Source organism: Ciconia boyciana, chromosome 6 (genome assembly GCF_034638445.1).
Source record: "Ciconia boyciana chromosome 6, ASM3463844v1, whole genome shotgun sequence".
Lineage (NCBI taxonomy): Eukaryota > Metazoa > Chordata > Aves > Ciconiiformes > Ciconiidae > Ciconia > Ciconia boyciana.
In genome coordinates this window covers 1,542,066-1,560,964 of record NC_132939.1, presented here as the reverse complement: position 1 = coordinate 1,560,964, position 18,899 = coordinate 1,542,066, and the positions used below count along the sequence as shown (strand labels likewise).

At 52.7% G+C, this 18,899-nt stretch overlaps 1 protein-coding gene across 1 annotated transcript in view; it reads left to right on the top strand.

Annotated features, from left to right (window-relative positions):
• NUP160 (nucleoporin 160) overlaps positions 1-18,810 on the top strand; it is a 29,409-nt gene extending 10,599 nt beyond the window's left edge. The window contains exons 13-35 of the mRNA XM_072865921.1: positions 20-119; positions 1,753-1,918; positions 2,546-2,661; positions 2,765-2,925; positions 4,258-4,391; positions 4,709-4,779; positions 6,316-6,475; positions 7,161-7,230; positions 9,960-10,058; positions 10,383-10,502; positions 11,395-11,490; positions 11,602-11,696; positions 12,423-12,519; positions 12,606-12,711; positions 12,828-12,988; positions 13,610-13,670; positions 14,459-14,569; positions 15,610-15,733; positions 16,598-16,699; positions 17,038-17,179; positions 17,440-17,565; positions 18,066-18,170; positions 18,345-18,810. Coding sequence (XP_072722022.1) covers positions 20-119; positions 1,753-1,918; positions 2,546-2,661; positions 2,765-2,925; positions 4,258-4,391; positions 4,709-4,779; positions 6,316-6,475; positions 7,161-7,230; positions 9,960-10,058; positions 10,383-10,502; positions 11,395-11,490; positions 11,602-11,696; positions 12,423-12,519; positions 12,606-12,711; positions 12,828-12,988; positions 13,610-13,670; positions 14,459-14,569; positions 15,610-15,733; positions 16,598-16,699; positions 17,038-17,179; positions 17,440-17,565; positions 18,066-18,170; positions 18,345-18,431 — 2,610 coding nt within the window. The 3' untranslated portion in view covers positions 18,432-18,810. The remainder of the gene's footprint in view (positions 1-19; positions 120-1,752; positions 1,919-2,545; positions 2,662-2,764; positions 2,926-4,257; positions 4,392-4,708; positions 4,780-6,315; positions 6,476-7,160; positions 7,231-9,959; positions 10,059-10,382; positions 10,503-11,394; positions 11,491-11,601; positions 11,697-12,422; positions 12,520-12,605; positions 12,712-12,827; positions 12,989-13,609; positions 13,671-14,458; positions 14,570-15,609; positions 15,734-16,597; positions 16,700-17,037; positions 17,180-17,439; positions 17,566-18,065; positions 18,171-18,344) is intronic.
• The last annotated feature ends 89 nt before the right edge of the window (positions 18,811-18,899 follow it).

The following is an 18,899-nucleotide window of genomic DNA, read 5'->3' as shown; positions in this document are numbered from 1 at the left end:
TTTCTCCTCACCTTTCTAGGGCTCCCTGTCCTTCCTCGTGCCCTGCCCCTTGGTGGACCATCTCTATCTCCTCTCTAACGAGCACCTCCTGACTGAGGACGACGCTGCCATTTTTGATGGTAAGTGAGAGGAGACATGGAGTTTTTTCACTGTTGGAGGCTGAAATGCTGCATGTCAGGGAAGCCCTAGGAAGAGGGATGTGGGAGTTTCCATAGAGGTCTCTTGAAGTGCTCCTGACTCCATGGTTTTCTACACAGAGATAGTTTTCTTATTTGGGCGTTTGTAGGGAGTTGTATTTTGTGAAACCTGCCATCGCGCTCACGCCGGGAATTAGAAAATGGTGTCAAGGCTGCAAATCTGCCGTGACTCGTTTCAGATAACTTAAAAAAGAAGAATCTTAGATTTCAGGCTGCGTGTCGCTCAGTGACAAGGGCCTGCATTGGCGGATCCTTGGCCCTTGTAGCTTTATAAACCGCCTGTGTAGGCTGTGGTTAATTGGTGCCCTCTTGGTGCCCGCTCTCTGTGGGACAGGTCTGCCAGGTTGGAGCTCCATAGCGTGCTGGTAGGTCCCCAGTCCTGGTGGGGAGAGCGGGATGCAGCAGCTCATGTTTCTGATGGTGTGGGTGACCCCCCATGTGAACCCTGCTTAACGTTATCTCAGCTGCGTGCTTGCTCAGCTTTGCCATCCCCACCGAGAGCCATGAGACCTACTCTGACTCCGTGCAAGCGGTTCTCTTCCGTAAAATTCCCCAATCTCTGTGTCCTGCTGATGGAGTAAACTCCTTTCAAAGATTACAGACGAGAAGGAAGCTTGTGATCCTCTAAGCACCCTGGCATGCTGGGCTCAGCTGCCCAGTTCTGCAAACTTAGGTTTTAGTACAATGTTTTTGTATGAATGTTTTTCACGTAAGCTGTGGAGAAGGGACTGTGCCATTTCTTGTCTCGGGGAAGTAAATGCCAGAGTGTGCAAAACCTGTCGTTAATATTGTCGCCACAGTGCCCTCTATGCATTGCTGGCCATGGAATGACGTTTCACAAGGCGGCGGCAACGGAAAATGTTACCTAAGCTCCACTTTCATGCTTGAGTGATTTTTATATTTTTATAAAGAAGAATCGTCGTCCATTTGGTTGAGCTATTTCTGGATCTGAGGGAAGGAAAGCTGGAGGCCTGGGCTGGGTTTGGGAGGCTAGCAGTTCCTGCCCTGTCTGTTTCAAGCTTCTCAAAAAAAAGTGACTTAATTTTAAAAACGCATACATAAAGGATTGCATTGCAAAGCAGTGATTTAAACCCTCAGTACTGGATCTTCAGATCACTTCTAAGAATGTGAAAATCCTCTCTCAGCTGTGGGAGGTGGTGCTGCAAATGGATAGCTGCTGTAACAAGAGTGTGTTCTGCTTGGCAGAGCTAAGCTGGACCATTTGCTCTGGGGTTGTTTTGCTCTTACCCTGCACTAATTATTTCCTTTCATCCTGTGACTGGAGAAAATCCCTTGGAGGGAATTTAATTGTTTTATTGTTGCATCAGTATTTTTTACTTTCCAAATAATAAAGCCCAAATCTTTCCCTTGTCAGCTCCTGAGTTTTAATTCAGCCTCATAGTCAACAGGGAAGGGTCAGTTTGACGTGCGGGACTGAGACCAATCTGCTGCTAGTAGTTTGCTGATAGGAGCTGAGCTGACTGATTTTTGAATGGTCCTTCCACCTTCGCTTTGAAATCTCTTTTAAATATACAGTTAGATTCTTTCATTACAGATTTGGAGATGTCTCGTGATGTTGTCTGTCTTGTCCAGTGCCTTCGACTGATCGGAGAATCAATTTCCATGGAAATGGCATTCATAATGGAAATGGCTTGCTCCCGCCTCCAGCCTCCAGAAAAGGCTGCAGAGCAGATCCTGGAGGACTTGATAGCTAACGACACGTAAGGAGATGTTTTTGCGGAAGCTCCCCTGCGGGGAGGCCCGGATGGCTGAGCAGGGATTGCCTGGAGCCGGCCTTGATTGGCATCAAAGCCCATTTGAGATGTGCAGGCTCTCCCTGTGCTGCAGGAGACTTTTCCAGGTTCCCTCAGAGATGGGGAGCGTGGGTATTGGTGGCATCAGCAGGGTCTTCCATCCAGAACTCCCTTGCTATTGCCTGGGGCCCTCCTGAAAAGACATTTAGGGGATTCTCAGGTGAGACAGAGAGAAGAAGAGGAACAAGTTCCTGTTAGGTGATCATTGCAGTGTGGAAAGCAAGTGCCTGCAGATGTTAGGTAGAGGTCAGAGCCTTGGTCAAGCCGTGTGGTTACTGTGCTCACCTCCTGAAATCGTTCCCCTGTGGAATGCCAGCTATCCGACTGTTATTTCCTGGTAGCCTGGGGGAGTGGAATAAATAGGCTGGTCCCTGCTGGCGCTGTAATAAAACTCCAAGCCAGAAAAGGATTCCCTTCAAGAATGTCCAGGCTGATCAGATACGCTTCCTTCCAGGGAGGATCAGTAAGGGAGGAAAGGGAGCCCTCTTGAGTTTAAACCTCACGTTGCTGATTGTTATCTTTTTCACTTTGCAGGGAAAATGTGATGGAGGATATACACAGCAAACTGCAGGAGATCAGAAACCCCATCCATGCCATCGGAGTGCTCATCCGAGAGATGGACTACGAGACAGACGCTGACATGGAAAGAGGTGAAAGCTTTACAGCAGTGCGTTTGGGCTGGGAAAGCGGCAGCTCAGCAAGTGTTCTGGTTGGTCTAGTTCCTCCCCTTATCTCACTGATTTTATCTTTCAGCTCACCATCTAAATATGCGCATGAACCTCACCCAGCTGTATGGTAGTGGTACCGCTGTCAGCGTGGTTTGCTTGGGGGTATGTAAGATTGCCACCATCCGTTTCCTGATCTGTCGGGACCTGTTGATCCTCCAACAGCTGTTGCTGCGGCTTGGAGATCCTGTGAGTACAGCCCTAGAAGCTACTGCTACGCTCTTTGAACTTTTGGAGCAGGGCTTCTGCCGGTGCCAGACTGTGAGCTCTTGTCTCTTCCCACAAAACACTGGAGGCTGTTTGAACTAGCCCAGGGCTTGGGCAAGCCCTGTTCTCTCCTCCAGCCTCTTTTGTCACCCTAAGCAAAGCAGCGGTGTGCTGCGCTCACACCCTAACTGTCTCTTTCCATGCTGAGCATCCAGGAAGCAAAACTCTCTTTGCGGGAGGAGGGCATCATTTCCAGCCTCCCGTCTGAAACAGCGCTGCCTGAGCACGTACCGTTCTCCCATCTATTCCCCGTCCCTCCCACCCCCCTGTGCAGCCCTGCACGCACATGATTGCAGCCTTGTTCTCTGGCAACGCAGCACCTTTGCGTCACAGCAGCAGTGTTTACCCAGAGGCTGTGGTTTCAGCCTCTGAGGCTGCTCCAGCCAGTGCAAACAGCCGCCGCGATGGCAGCTGTGTTTGTGGTCGTGGGGTGGGCTGGTCTGGGTCCATCCTGTTGGCTGTGTGGCCGCACAAGAGAGAATACTGATGGTTTGGGTGGATGCAGGGGTGCGGAACAAGTCCCCAGACAAAGGGAGTGTTGTTTAAACCCATATTATTTACTTGGAAACATTACTGCAGTTGTTTCTTGGTTGAAAAGAAATCATCCCCTTCTTCCTGGTTAAGGTTGCCCTGGGAGCATTTAAAGCACGTTGCAAGGTGCCCTTCTGGAGCCAGGCTCTCCCAAGGCGCGTGACCTGCTGCTTGCTTGATGAGGAACTGCTGCTTTGCCACCTTGACACGCTTGTGTCCTTCCCAAGCGTGGATTGCTTTTCCTCCCTTGTCACCCAGCCGTGCCGCTCTTGGCTGGAGCGCGCAGGGATGCAATGCCTGGGCAGCAGGGCTGGGCCCCGAGATGGTCTCTGCAGCAAAGCCGTGATTTTGCTCTCGGTGCCAGCGCAAAGCACCTTTTTGCTGGTGTCCCTGGCATCAGCAGGTGCTGGTGTTTGTAGGCTAGAGAAGCACTCGGTGTGCACATAGCTTTGTTTGTTAAACTTTCCCCATGGGCTCTGGGCCACCAAAATAGTTAACTCACCCCTTGGTCCGGAGGTGACGCTGTAATTTCTGCCTGGGTTATTCTGGTGTGCGCAAGAGTCCTGCTGGTCTCCTGGGTGGGCTAACTGCTGGGCTATTGACCACCTTGGCGTTAGCAGGAGGGACAAGCTGAGCCCGATACAAACCTCACTGATTGCCCTTGTCCTGCTGTTGCTCTGGGCTTGGCCTGTCGGTGAGCCAGCCTCTGTGGTTTGCTTGCAGATGGTTTTGGGAGGGGGACAGCTATTCCAGTCTCAGCAGGACCTGCTGCACCGCACCTCTCCCCTGCTGCTGTCCTACTACCTGATCAGGTGGGCAAGCCAGTGCCTGGCGTCGGATGTCCCTGTCGACACGCTGTAAGTCTCTACCGTGCCCGTTCTGTCTTTGATTGTAGGTTCCTGCTAAATCCACCTGAAATGCCCTTCCTGGTATGGAAAGCTGGTGGTTGCTGTGGGAGTATCGCTCTAGGAGTCAGGTTGTGCTGGGGAGGGTTTTTTTTCTTTCCATGTTTTGAGCTGACTCTTTGCCTTGTGCTAATTCTGCCGTGTGAGGCCTCGCTGTTCTGTGCGCTGTTGCCTTTTTCAGCAGTAGGAGTCATTTGAGTTGAACAATGAGCACAATTAAAGCAGGAGGCGTTTTGTTGTCTCTTCACTGACGGCTTTTTCTTCTCTAGGGAATCTAATCTGCAGCATCTATCTGTGTTGGAGTTAGCAGACACCACTGCTCTAACACCCCATAAACTAGGTAAGATGTCCACAGTTCATCAGCTCTCGGTTTCTGTTATTTATACCTCTTGCGCTCTGCGTCTCTGCCACCCGAGGGAAATGCTTCATGCACTGGGCTAGTGGAGTGCGTGTGGTTGAATGACCCCACTTTACGTGGAGATGTTTGTCACGCTGTCCACCAAAAAACAACAACGAAAGCAGTGTATCTTGTAGCATTGGACTCAGACCAGAGACGTGGATCTTATTCTCAGCCTGAGGAGGAGGGGAAGGCCTTGCTCAGCCAAACGTTGTTAATTCTGGCCCTGGCAGTATCAGCCGAGCTCACGTGTCGCTCCTGCACGTTACAGCGGCTGTAGTGGGTCAGACCGGGTCTGTCCTGCTCGCTGGCCTTTATCCCACAGCGAGCAGGAGCAGCAGCTCAAGGAAGCGAGAGAATGTAGAAATACTTCCCCAAAACATGCTTGTGCTTCCAACGCTTTGCAATTCAGACGTGAGTGTTGCTCGCAGCCAGTACCTCAAGGGGGAAATTGCAGCTGATAATTCATTCACACTTTAAAAGTCTTGCTGCAAAGACATACGCTTTGGGTTACTGTCTTGGGGGAGAAATCCTAATGGGGGAGAATATAAGGCAACTTAATTAGGAGGATGCGTACCTTGAAGTGGTTACAGAGGGAGGTGGTGAGCAGGGTAGGGGAGAAAATGCACAGGTAAGAGCCTGCTGTAACTAGTCTGCGTGGCACTTCGAGGCTGAGAGACTTCAGAGGGAGCTGAGAAAATCAGTGACAAACAGGCAGCAGTGCCACATGTGAAGGGCTGTGAGCTGGGGAAGAATTTCCTCCACTTGCTGACGAGCCTGGGGCATCCGTGCTCTTTGTAAGCGGGCTGCGATCTTCAGGGTCCGAACTCTCCCTGAATGAGTCTCGGTTCAGGAGGCAGTTGCCTCGACGTAAATGTCAGCGCGTGAAAGCGAAATTGAAAGCATCCTTTGTGTGCGCCAGTGTCGTGGGTTATTTCTTGGCCCGCTCATGAGGAAAGTCCTGTTTGGCTGCTGTGCTTCGGGAGAAATATGTGAAACGTAGGGAAGATAGAAAGGAGGTGGCAGCTTGGGGAGAGGCGTTGAAAACAGTTAGCTAATGGGAGATTGGACTGCTTAGGGTGCTGGAATGAGGAGGGAGGCATTTGAACAGAGCCAGATAGCCAAATCAGCACTCCCTCAGCCCTGCCCTGCAAAACACTCGGCCGTGCTGGAAAGCTGCGGCTGGGTTGCGAGTAGCGCAACTGGAGAGAGAGCACAGCCCTTTTTTTTTCGTGTTATAATTGAGTTGTGGTTAATAAACATTGCAGTATGTGGCTCTTTGATCTCCTGCTGCTCCCTCTGACTTAACCAGACAGCAAGAGAAATCCAAATCCAACAAGTTTGAGTATTGAACACGCTTATTGTTTTGCTCTGACTTAATCTGTGATGTTCGGGCTGATGAGCACAGTGCGGTGTAGAAAGCCTGGGATGTCTCCTGCGGGCCCTCTTCTCAGTGTTTCTTTAACTTTGTATTTTTAGTATCCGGCCCTCAAACAATTGTGGAGCTGTTCTTTCAGGAAGTGGCCAGAAAGCACATCATATCTCGACTCTTCTTGCAACCAAACACCTCTTTGGCTGAAACAAGTTTGAACTGGCCCCATCTCATTACCGCAATAGTGGCTGACTTTCTGCCGCTCCTGTATCCTTGGCTGTAAACCCGCTGCGAGGTGCTTGCTCTCGCCGGGCTGTAACCAGGAGGAGTTTTTGTACGGTACGGCAGTGCCGGAGCCCCTGCACGAGTTGTGCGAGATCGCACGGAGGCTGCGTATCGCGTCCCGGCCCTGAGGCTGGGAGCGTCAGTGGGTCTGTGGGAGGAGGGCTGGGGCTAGCAGGAGGGTTAGGGTGGTGGGCTGCGGAGTGCTCGGGGGCTTGTAAGTTGTCCATCTCTGCCACTGAGCCTCGTGCAGTTCCAAAATCAATGTTCTCCACACCCAGATTTCGAAGACGAGTCTCCTGAACAAGTAACTGTTGTTAGTATTAATGGGATTTGCGGGTATTTTAAGATTTCACAGAATCCATCCCATTTAGGTGCACAATAACGGATTTGAGTTTTTGACTTTAAGCCCCTGAGCTCTAGCAACTTGGCGAGGTGCGATGCTGGGAGATTTGGAAGGGTAACAAGATCTGGGCAGTTGTGGATTAGATGTACTAACGGTTTTGTTCTAATATGGATAAATCTTATTACAGAATAATGACTTGTATAAAGAGCAGCTTAATCTCTCCTTTTCCTCCGCAAACTGAGCGTGAGAGGCATGCCGACTTTCAGACTAGTTCTCCCGAGCTCTCCAGACTGGATTATCCTCTGTTCCTTAGCCTCCGCTCAGATGGCCCAGCAATCCCAGCTTCCTCTTCCCCGAGTGCCTGATGGGGAGCTGTCAGTACACGCAGCTGCAGGTAAGTGCTTCGTGCCGGCTCTCTCTCAGGAGCTGGAAGGGGAAGAGCAGGAGTGAGCGCAACAGTCTCTTTCCACGCGTGGGTTTCTTTCAGTAGCAGCTCTGCGCTTTGGCCGATGCAGAGGCGTAACGCAGTGTGAGCTCTGTGCACAGCCGCCTGCCCTCTGCTTAGAAAAAGCTACCCAAAACATCATCTTTCCAGTCGCTGGAGTTTGTTCTGCTTTCCCCTAGTTGCTGCTCTCTGAGGTCAGACGTGAGCTAATCTTCCCAAGCGCTCTGCTCCCATGTCTTCCTTTTGGAGATGATGGGCTGGAAGTTTGTCCTGCAGATGAAATGGACTGAAAGGAACAAATCTTTTGGAGAATTGTTAGAAATCTCTCTTATAACTATCGCAGCATCAGCGCAGTGAACAAACTGTAAGGTAGCAAATATCTTCCATCTTCCTCATGCATCCCTCTCGTTCCCTGTAGTGTCCACCTCAACCTCTGCTAACAGAAGGGCTTTTCGCTAAATATCTCATACCTAGAAAATGCTGCAGAGAGTTTGTTGGGGAATGATTCAAGATGGTAGTCTTATGCATTTCCTCTTTTATCTATTTTCAAGAAAACCCAAGCGTAAGTGCTCAGGATTATTATATACCCTTTTTGTGGGAGTTCAGTCTCCCAGGGCTTGTCTGACAGCATGATACTGCGTGCAAGAAACATCTTTGCGGAGCTTGTTTAAATATCACAGCAAGCCCGTAATCCAATAGCTCGTTAGCTGCTGATGTGCCCGTAGCCTTTCCTGTGGTACCATTGCAAACAGATTGCCCACGGGGCTGGGGATTCAGAAGGCTGTCTTCAACCCAGCGGCAGAAGTACTGTTACAGGAGGGCTTGTCTACTTCTTAAATGTCCCTACTAGTAAAAAAAGGTGTAAGAAACATCCATCATCTTTCCATCCCCGGCTGCGCCCCCAACATCCTGGCAGCAGGGCAAGTGAACTACTTTTTTTCGGGTGTGTCCATAGAGTGCTGTATTTCAGACCACTGCTTCTTCACCGTCTCTTCCCATGCTCTTCCGGGGCTTGGTAGTTGTAGCTGCTTGTGCTCTAGTTCTGAACTGCACGATTTCTTGTCTGCAGAGCCATGTGACGCGTTTCATTCCCCGACTGATGGCAGTCCTTGAGGCACGCAGGGCTAGGCAGGCTGTTATTAATGAGATGTTTTTCCTGAGCTTAGCAGAACCTTTTATTCTCACAGTCCCTTACACCTGGGGGCTGTATTGCTTTCTTTTGTGTTCGTGTTGCTGCCGAGAAGAATGTCAAATCTGCAGAGCTTTTGAGCCAGGAAATGCCAGGACGGTTTGTGCGGCATCGTTCTGCCTCCTGGCATATGTGCACTCTCGTGGCGCGAGCACGCTTTGAATTTCCTTGCATTGCGTTCGCCTCGCTTGTGTCCCGCCTCAAGGAGATACAAAAGACTTTTATCTCTGCAGGAGCGGGCTCCTCCTCCTCCCCGCTACCTTCTGTTATGCTTACTGATCCCAGTCGGTCACGTAAACTTGGATTAAGTGCATTGACCTCGGGGAGCTAACACCAGATTTGCTGTGAGCGTGAGCGCGGTGACCCAAATAAAGGTGGAGATACAGGAAGCACCCTGCGAGTAACGGGCGGGCACAGAGAAGGTCTAGTGACCAAAGCACTGGCCTGGGACGAGGGCCAGACCTCTCCTTGTTGCTTATTCTGTATGACAAGCTGTTGAGCAAGCCTGGGGTGGGATTTATCTGTTGTAGCTGGCTAATTTGAGCAGCAAATCCAGGCTCAGAGGATGCATTGCCACGTGGCTTTTAGTGGACCCGTGGCTGGGGTAGACGAGGCATATGCGCTGGTGGTTTATGCACATGCAAAGATGGAGGTCGGCTGGTGAAACCTTGGCTTTACTGCCGGGTCCTGGCTTCTCCTCCTCCTTTCCTGCTGCGTCCCAGAGCCCTGCTAGTGGGACATCTCTGCTTCTTCGAATATGAAGAGCATACGCCACTCTCCCAGGCACAAGGGATGCCAGCTTTTGAGTTTTCATCGTGCTTCCTAGCTGCTTCTTGATAGGTGATGACACTTTGCAGCTCTTATATTATCCTGACAGAGCAGGCACAGGGCCAGGCTGAGTTGTATCGCCCTGGCCAGCGTCCGTGTTGTGGCTTTATTTGCGGTGTGCCCTTGGTGCCGTCAGCGCTCCACCCCATGCCTGTCAGTTTGTTTCTGTAATCCATGGTCTTCCTTGGCTGCTCTCCCTCTCCTGCCCTGCTGCACAGATATTGCTCTTCTAACGCCTGCTGTGCCTGTTCTCCCGCTGCCTTCACACATGTGCGTTCCCGTTCACGCTCTGTGCACGCCAGGGTAACGTTTCCTTTGCGGTTCCCTACAGCAGGTTTGCAGCGGTCGTAGAGAGCGTCGTGTCTGATTTTGGGGATGTTGGGTGTTGTTTCGCAGGCGCTTCGTACAGACACTGGAGCTGTTCAAAGCAAGTTGTTTCCTGGGAGCACGTGGCGGGGATGTCTCCCCATCTGTGCACCGAGGGGACTCTGGGGCTGGGGAAACCAGCCCTCGAGGTGGACAAGTGGGATTTGTGTGAGCACTGCGGCTAAAGGGGCCACCAAAATAGGGCTTTGGTGTTAGCAATCGAACTTTTCCTCTGGTACTGGGTGCCTGCAGGTCACGAGCGAGTTCTGAAACTCCTGTTCCTCCTCTCCTGTAGGAATACATTCGCCTGCTGCAGCCGTGGTGCCACGTGAACATGGGCTCCTGCTGCTTCATGATGGGCAGGTGCTACCTTGTCATGGGTGAGGGCCACAAGGTAAGGCCCTAGTCTCCTTCCGGCGCTGCCTCCCTCTAGGGTCTGGGACCTTTTTCCTTGGGAGGGAGGAGGTGCACAGGTAGGACCAGCCTTGTTTCTGCTGTGCAAGTCAGGAAACGTCATCTCGAGCTCTGCCTCCTTTGGGCAAAGAATGGGATTGGAGGGGGGCGGTGGGATCTGCTCTTGGGGAAGTTCTCGTTAGCTTGGGGCCAGCAGGTCTCGTACACTGGAGCTGGAAGGGGCAGCGCTGTCCTCTCACCAGTACAGCAGGCTGGGTCAGTCCCCCAGGGGGCACACGCAAGCTGATTTCTAGTCTGCTTCTAGGCTTTGGACTGTTTCTGCCAAGCTGCATCAGAGGTGGGAAGAGAAGAGTTCTTGGACAGGCTGATCCAACCTGAGGAGGGTGAGATGGTCTCCACTCCACGCCTGCAGTACTACAACAAGGTATGGCTGAGCTGGCCCGGTGTACGCGGTCCTGTCTGAGTAAACTGGCATCAAGTCGTTCCACGCAGACACTGCTTGGAGAGAGAATTCCCGCTTGGTGTCCCCGGCTTTTGGGGAAGTGACTCGAGACTCAGAAAACATACTCTTTTGGGAGGTGAAACCTCAGTGTAGTCAGTTTACTTTTTTGGGGGGTGGTGACAAGGTGACTACAGTGTGAAAGCTAGGTGCTTTCCACCTATTAGTTTCCTAATAGCAGAGGACTTTGTTATCTGGCAGAAAAAGGCAGGGTGAGATCCAGCTGCTGGAGGCAGAAGCCAGACATGTTCAGGCTAGATGTAAGATGCTGCTTAAGGGGAAGGTTCTTAAGCTTTGAGGCAAATTAAAATTAACATCTTTAAATTGAGATAGGATCTTTCTGCTTGCATAATACCGTAGTTCAGACAGGCTGCAAGCTTGGACCTAGACTCATTGTAAGGGATTCCCTGATTTTGAAATCCAGAAAACACAAAGATTTGTCAGGTGCCCTTGGAGAGGGAACTTCTCCCTCTAATACAGCTGCATGCATGCTTGGGGACAGAACTGTTTACCTCTCTGTCGCAGGGGTTTACTGTAACTGTCAACGCTAACATGTTTCAGAAAACTCCACGTGCAGAGATGAGTCCTCCAGAAAAGCCATAGCTGGACTTGTTGTGCTGGGATTTGGTTCAGACCTCTGTGACTTACCAAAATCTTTCCTTTTTCAGTCTAATCACTTAGCAACATTAACAAAATCTTTTGGCTGCTCTTATGGTTGTTAGGGGCAGGGGTAGCTCTTAAAAACAAACAAAAAAACCCCTCGCCAACCCGACCCATGCTTCAGTACTGCTGCGGCCAACGCTATTGTCTTCTCCAGGTTCTGCGCTTGTTGGACATGGTGGGTTTACCGGAGCTGGTCATCCAGCTGGCGACCCTGGCCGTCATGGAATCGGCGGATGACTGGAGAAGCCAGGTACAGGTCACTTCTTTTGCACCAAGACGTTTCTTCAGGGAGCTTACACGGGACTTTCTTTTTAGTTGTATAACTCGAAACATGCTGGTTTGTGCTCTTTGGTGTTTTCAGGCTACTTTGAGGACTTGCATCTTCAAACATCACTTGGATTTGGGACACAACAGTGAAGCATATGTAGCCTTAACGCAAAACCCAGATCCAAGCAGGTAGGTGACATTTTTATGCCTTTATGCTCACTTGTCTCGGAGGTCCGGGTACCAATTTTTCCATCAAACTGAAAGGAAGATATGATGCTTTAGGGTAGGACGTGGCTGCTGTGTTAAGAGGTACTGTTTAGCATGTGTAAAGGCATGTTTAAAAAGGCACACTTCATTTCTGTAAGAACAGCTGGGATCAGCACTATCTCAAAGGAGGAAACGGGGCGGGGAGAAAAAAACTGATTCGGGGAAGAGCCAAAAGAATGGCTAAAGGATCGCATGCGGCGTTGTATGTTGAAAAGCTTTAGGAATCCAGTCAATTTAGTTTAATAAAGAAAAGACTTGGAGTTGAATTTTCAGCTTGAGTATCATCTGGGAAGTGAACTGGGTAGAGGAAGCTTCACCCTAGCAGAGGAGGATGTGATGAGGAGGAATGGCTGGAATAGACGTTCAGAGGAGAAGTAGGAATGCGTTTTAATTGAGGATGAAGAAAATCTTACCAAATAGAGCTGAGGGAGGGAGACTGCCCTCCCGAGAGGCCTTTGCAGAGGATCTCTGCTATCCAGGATCTCTATTTCCATCACAGCAGAAGTCTGAAGGGACTTCTTGGTTCTAAGCCAGAAAAAAAAACCTACGGAGCTTGTCACAAAGCAGCGTGTTCCTGGCTTAAAGCCTACATCCTGGAGATGGGTCTCTTCCCGCTCCTCCAGAACGGTTGTGCTTCTCTCTCTGCAGGCAGCTGGACTGTCTGCGCCAGCTAGTGGTGGTTCTCTGTGAGCGCTCCCAGCTCCAGGACCTGGTGGAGTTCCCCTACGTGAACCTCCATAACGAGGTAATCAGCCTGTGCTGGGAGGAAGGGGGGCACAACCGCTCTCTTTAAAGGGATTGTCGACCCATTTGAGCCTCTGTGTGCTGCAGGTCGTGGGGATCATCGAATCTCACGCTCGAGCGGTGGACCTGATGACCCACAATTACTACGAGCTGCTGTACGCGTTCCACATTTACCGCCACAACTACCGCAAGGGTAAAGCTCGGCGTGGGCACGTTGTAACGGCCCGCCTGCCTGGGACGCCGCTTCCCCTACCCCTGCGGGGTGGCCTGTCCTGGGTCTCGGCTGATGTGTTCCCCTCCTCTCCTCAGCTGGAACAGTGATGTTTGAATACGGCATGCGCCTGGGCAGGGAGGTGCGGACGCTCCGAGGGCTCCAGAAACAGGGAAACTGTTTCCTCGCTGCTATTAACTGCTTACGGTTGATCCGCCCAGAGTACGCCTGGATAGTGCAGCCGGCTTCTGGAGCTGTGGTAGGAAACGCTGAGCTTCCTACGAAGCCTCTGACCTGAGCTATTGTCTGTGGGGACACTTAGAGCTGTACGTTTGGGAAGGAGCTTCCAAAATCCTTTCCGATGTGACGAACAGAGGCGTGTTGGCCTTCTTAATCTGCTGCTCTCGTCTTCTTGGCCGGCTTGTGCAGCACTGTCGTGCCCCGCTCAACGGAGACGTCAGTCCTACCCGTCACCCTTGTGTCATTGCCCCTTTTTGGAGCAGGGTGGAAGCAGGACAACGTTTGGGAGGGGGCTGGTGTAGATATGTGGGAATATATCACCTTTTGTTGAAGACAGAGCAAATCTTTTGGGGAGTCTGAACAGCCGGAACAGCAGTCAAAAAGAGAATTACTGTAACATGGTTTGTGTTTCAAATCTGTTTGCGGGGAGGTGGTGACCGTAGCCTGATCAGCTAGTGCTGTGCAGTGTTTCCGATAGCTAGAGATAAATGTAACCCGAACTGCCAAGTGGTTGTATGGCTTTTCTGATTCAAATCAAGGCCTGAAATCGAGAGCTGGTGTTGGGGCTGTATCGTATCGAGGCAATTTGTCCTTTGGAAACCAGGTGGGCATAAACCCTCTTTCTGCTTTTTCCTGCAAGTACGAACGCCCTGGAGCATCCCCGAAGAGAAGCCACGATGGGGAGTGCACGGCTGTTCCAAGTAAGTGCCCAGTCCTGGTGCTTCCTCTGACTCTTGTCAGAGAGCAGCCTTTCCCCTGGCCTCAGAGCTCTGCTGCTCCCGTGTGAGCTGGGAGACGGCCCAGGGCAGCTCTCGCCTCTGTCGGATCAATGATTTGGGGGACTGTAAGCTAGTTAACCCTCCCAGTGTTAGTGTCTCCCAGTTGCATTACGCTGTCGTGTAACAGCTATTCCCCAAGGAGCTTCTGTGCACGCTCGTCTGCAGTTTGATGTCTTGTCAGCGCTTTTGCTTTCGGTGGAAATAACTTGTAATTAAAAAAAAAAAAAAAAGCCTTTGTGAGACAATTTCTAGCTGTCAAGACTTTTGTTGTTTGTGCTCTTGGGAACCCTGCTGACGTGTGGTGAGTCTCTGCTGGTAAGGTCTCCGCTCTGCCTGTGTCTACCAAAGCACAGGATGGTGGGGTCAGGTTAGACTCGTAATCCTCAGCATTATGGTAGAAAAATTTAAGGCCGGGTATTTTTAAAACAATTATTTCTGAATGAGCTCTTCTGTAGCAGTTGCCTGGCGTTCAGAGCAGCAGCTGTTACCAAACATTGGATCGCATCTCTAATAGAGGAGGAATGGGAGGTTTGTATCGAGGAGATAGCTACGGTTCAAGGTAGCAAGGAAGGGGCAGCAAACCCGGCCCCTCCTTTGGTGCTTTCTGTGCTACGACTCCCTTTAGGATGGCAGAGGGGTCTTGACATTTTGCACAATGCTCAAGGAACCCTTTTAAAATGCTGAGAGCCCTTCGTGTCCATCTGTTACAGCAACTCGCCAAATCGAGATCCTGGAGCTGGAGGATTTGGAGAGGGAGTGTGTGTTGGCCCGGATCCGGCTGACTCTGGTGCAGCATGACCTGTCGACAGCGGCTGTGGCAGGTAAGAGGGATGCAGCGCAGCCACCTCTCGCTTCCCCTGGGGTTTTTGCTCGTCGTCGTGCTTTCAGTCGTAGCTCAGGTGAGGAAGCAGCCGTTTTGTTCTGACCCACAGACAAACCCAGGAGCTGGCAGGGACTATTCTTCACCTCCCTAGCATGAAATCTTGCCACCAAGTTCAGCAGCTTTGGTGATCAGGAGATCCAGTTTTAAGTTTTCCACCATTTTTTGTCTTTGCCAAGCTCTAGTAGTGGTCTGCAGCGTGGGGCTGGGGATGAGCTCATGAGTTGGGACAAAAAGGCATTTTTTTTGTCTTGCTGGAAATTGCCGCCAGATGAAGCAGAATTAGAAAGCCCTAGAAGAACCACTTGCTGCGAGACTTAAATTGCTGTCCTGGACGACCCTGCTTCACGACAGTGTTAGCTTATCAAAGTTGTTCCTTGTTGGGGAGCAGAAAGCTGCAACTCTCCCACCCTGACCCTTTAAGTATGTTCTGCCGCTCTCTGATATGGATTATGCGACGTGTACATATTTTTTCCCTTTAAGTATCAGGAGGCGATGACTTCCCAGCAAGGGATTGCAGGGAAAGCTGGTTTGAGGGCAAACTGGAGACGCAGGGAGCTGAGTGCCACAGTTTCATCTCGCCTCCTGCCACTGCCCCTCCTGCCTGTGCTGGCAGAGCTGAGCTGATGCCTTGCTCACTTGGATACAGCCCTGCCACACCAGTGGCAAGGCTGTCCCCTCCCTCCTCACCTAAGCAGCGGCAGCATTTGACTACGGGCCGTGTGTTGCTGCCTGTGTCCCTCTTCTGATCAGGGACGGCTCCACGGGTCACTGCTGCTTTGTGCAGTCCCTCCAGGGACAGCTCCTGGGCTCAGGAGATGGTCCTGGGGCCAAGAAAACCTCGAGCCGTGCGATGAGAACTACTGCTGCAGTGTGTTTTACATTGGGCCGTTAGCACAGCGAACTCTGCCGCTGAATTGCATGGGGTTAGGCCCCAGTAAGCACTGGGGGAGGCGTTTACCTGGTCCTCCTTCCCTGCAGGCAACTCTACGCCCGAGGAAACGGTTGCTCTCCTGGTCCGGGCCGGCCTCTTCGACACCGCCATCACTCTGTGCCAAACGTTCAAGCTGCCCTTGACGCCTGTCTTTGAGGGACTCGCTTTCAAGTACGTAGCGAGCTTCTCCTCCCTGCCTCGGGTGACGCGCGGCTGGAGAGACGTGCGCTGCATGACGCTTGGCAGGGCGCAGCTTGCAGCTGCCCAGGGTCAGAAGCCAGCGCTGTCCTGACCTGTCTGCTCGCCGTGGCCGCTAAAGCTGCGCACGGCCTCAGCAGCTGCTGGCTCAGCGGTTTTGAGGTGGAACTTGCTCTTCACGCCTGAAAAGGAAAAATAAGGGAGCCTTGCTGAGCAGGTGGTGCAGGGGAGAGATTTCTCCCTGGTCTCGGGGGAGAGAGCTGGCGTCGGACAGTCGCAGGTGACGCTGACCCAGGCACAGCCATCATCTGGAGACCTTTCTGGAGAGCTGGCTCATGGCACGCTCTTGCTGATGCCCAGTGAGCTGCTTACAGGAGATTTGTTCAAGCTGTTGAGCAGCTCTCAAATAGCGGTTGGCAGAGCGCTTGCTCTTCCGTCTGATCTCTCTGCTAGCCGTTTGCTCTCACGCCTCATCTCCGACCCCAGGATTCCTCTTCTTTGCCTCTCCGTGCGTACAGAAGATGCGTTGTGCCCGCAGGGTTGTTCAGCGGCTCTGCTGCGACCTGTTCCTGTGGCTGGATGCACGGAGGGCATCTCTTACCCGAGCTCAGGCCCTAAAGTTCGCTAACATCAGAGTCCTTCTGAATTCCTCCCTGGCACTTAGAGCAGCTTAGAAATCACTCTCATAGCCGCCTTTTCCTCCCAAGCCAGCTAATTCGTAGCTGTTGCTCGGGAAAAGTCCCGCGAGGGGTGGCTTTGCTGCTGGCAGCTGTGGTGAGGCAGGGTGAAAGGGCTGGGCTCTGAAGGCACCCGCTTTTGCACTGCTCTGTCTTGCAGGTGCATCAAGCTGCAGCTGGGAGGGGAGGCAGCGCAGGCAGAGGCCTGGGACTGGTTAGCAGCAAACCAGCTCTCCGCAGTGGTTACCACCAAGGAGTCCAGGTAGGTCCTCGTCTGTGCGGGAGAAGAGCGGAGCCGCTCTTTGTGAGAATGAGAGTCGTTTCTGGAGGCAAAAGCCTTGCCGGAATCCGGAGGGTCGCAGGTCCATAAAACCCCCTTAAAAGCAGACTTGCGGGACCGGGACAGCGGGAGAGCCGTGCTTCCCATGGTGTCACCACGCTCTCCCCAGCCTGCTGTACACAGCACGCCCCGCTTTGCTGGGCCTCGAGCACGCACGTTGAACCCGGGCAGCGGGACAGGTCCCCTGGAGCACGCAGCAGCCTCGCAGACAGTCGCAGGGGCTGCTGGCACGGCTTCCGAGGGGAAATGTTGCCTTGCAGCGCCACAGATGAAGCCTGGCGCCTGCTGTCGTCCTATTTGGAGTGCTACCCGTCCCAGAACAGCCTGTACCATCGCTGCGTCATCAACAAGCTCTTGGCGCACGGGATACCTCTGCCCAACTGGCTCATTAACAGCTACAAGGTGAGAACAGGGAGAGGGTCACCGCTCAGCGCCTACTGCCCGCTGGCCAAAAAAACCCCAGCTGTCCCAGAGCTGCCAGATCACCTTCGCTTCGACAGGCACCTCCTCGTCGCAAGCTTTACCCTGCCTTCCCGTTCCCAGCTCCGGCAACCCGCGCCGGATGCTGCGTGCCTGTCACTGAGGCTCGGAGCAGGTTTCTCTCGGCATCGTGGCGGCTCCTGGGCACGTTCCCCGGCTGAGGTTTCCCTCTGTGCTTGTAGAAAGTGGATGCTGCTGAGCTGCTGCGTCTCTATCTGAATTACGATCTGCTGGAGGAGGCTGTGGATCTGGTCCTGGAGTACGTAGACGCTGTGCTGGGCAAAGGGCACCAGTATTTTGGAATCGAGGTGAGCTCACCTGCAGCGTGGCGGGCTGCGGTGTGTGGCGGGCTGTGGAACGTGGTGGACTGTTTCTTCGGGGCAGATTCCCGCGGGGGGTTTGGGTATTGTGCCCGCTCCATCCCTAAAGGCAGCAGCGTCTGGAAGACAAAGTAAACAAAGCAGTGTTGTGTAGGAGAAACCATGACCCAAAACCTTTCCCGGCTTGCGTTTCTAACCTTGTCCTTCGCTGCGGTGAACGAGACAGATTTGCCGTATAGTAGTGAATTTGTATGGGATCCACGTCCAGTACCTTTAAGCCCACACGTGAAAAAGGATAACGGAACAGAGCCCTTGAATGTCTCGCGATTTAAAATGCATGACGGTGCTTCCAGGAGAGATGGGTGTGGATAGAGGAGAGGGGGGACCTCTTAGTGGGACCAGTAGGACAAGCGGGTGGCGGTTGGGAGCTCTTCCTCGCTGCGGCTGCCGCGAGCAAGACATGACGCGAGGGTTCCTCTCCCCTCCAGTTCCCGCTGTCGGCCACGGCCCCCATGGTGTGGCTGCCCTACACCGCCATCGACCAGCTGCTCCAGGCGCTGCGGGAGAGCACCACCAACCATTACAACGTCGTGGTAGGTACAAGCTGCCCGGAGAAAAGGAAGGGTGCTCGCAAACACCCTGCGGAGCGGCCGAGGGGTGGCGGGGAGCGCCTCAAGGTGACCCGTGCCTGCTCCTGACGTGGGAATGGGGCGCGGGACAGGGTGGGGAGCGCTCGTCTCTGACGCCTGCTCTCCCCCTCGCCCCAGCTCTATCAGAAGCTGTGTGACAAGATGGAGGACTACCAGCAGAAGGTCAGCGTGGCCACCCGGGATCGCTTGTACCACTGCAACTAGTGGCACCCCTGTCGCTCGCCCACGGCCCGCAGGCCCCCGGCTCTGCCCCAGGATGGCGCCCGCTCAACGCGACGTCCCCAGGAGCTGACGCTGTCCCACCCCACGCTGGCTCAGCTGGTGGTGCTATTTTTACTCTTTTTTTTTTTTTTTTTCTGTAAGGGTCCGGTTTGGGGAGGCGGAGTGCACCTCCAGCGTGTCACCTCGCTGTCCCTGTCCCCTGTCTGGGGCGTGATGGGTGATTAGCAGAGCTCTGGGGTGCCACCGTCACCAGGGCGGTCCCCTCGCTCTCATCCTGTATCATATGCAGCAGGTTTTGGCATTTCTTTTATTTATTGTTGTGTTTTTGGATGAACTTTAATAAAATCCAGGTGTTATTACAGGCCTGCCTGCCTGGGACGGGTGCTGCTCCCCAGGCACCCCTGGGAGCACAGCGGGGATTTGGGGGGTTGAAGGGTGAAGCAGGCGGGG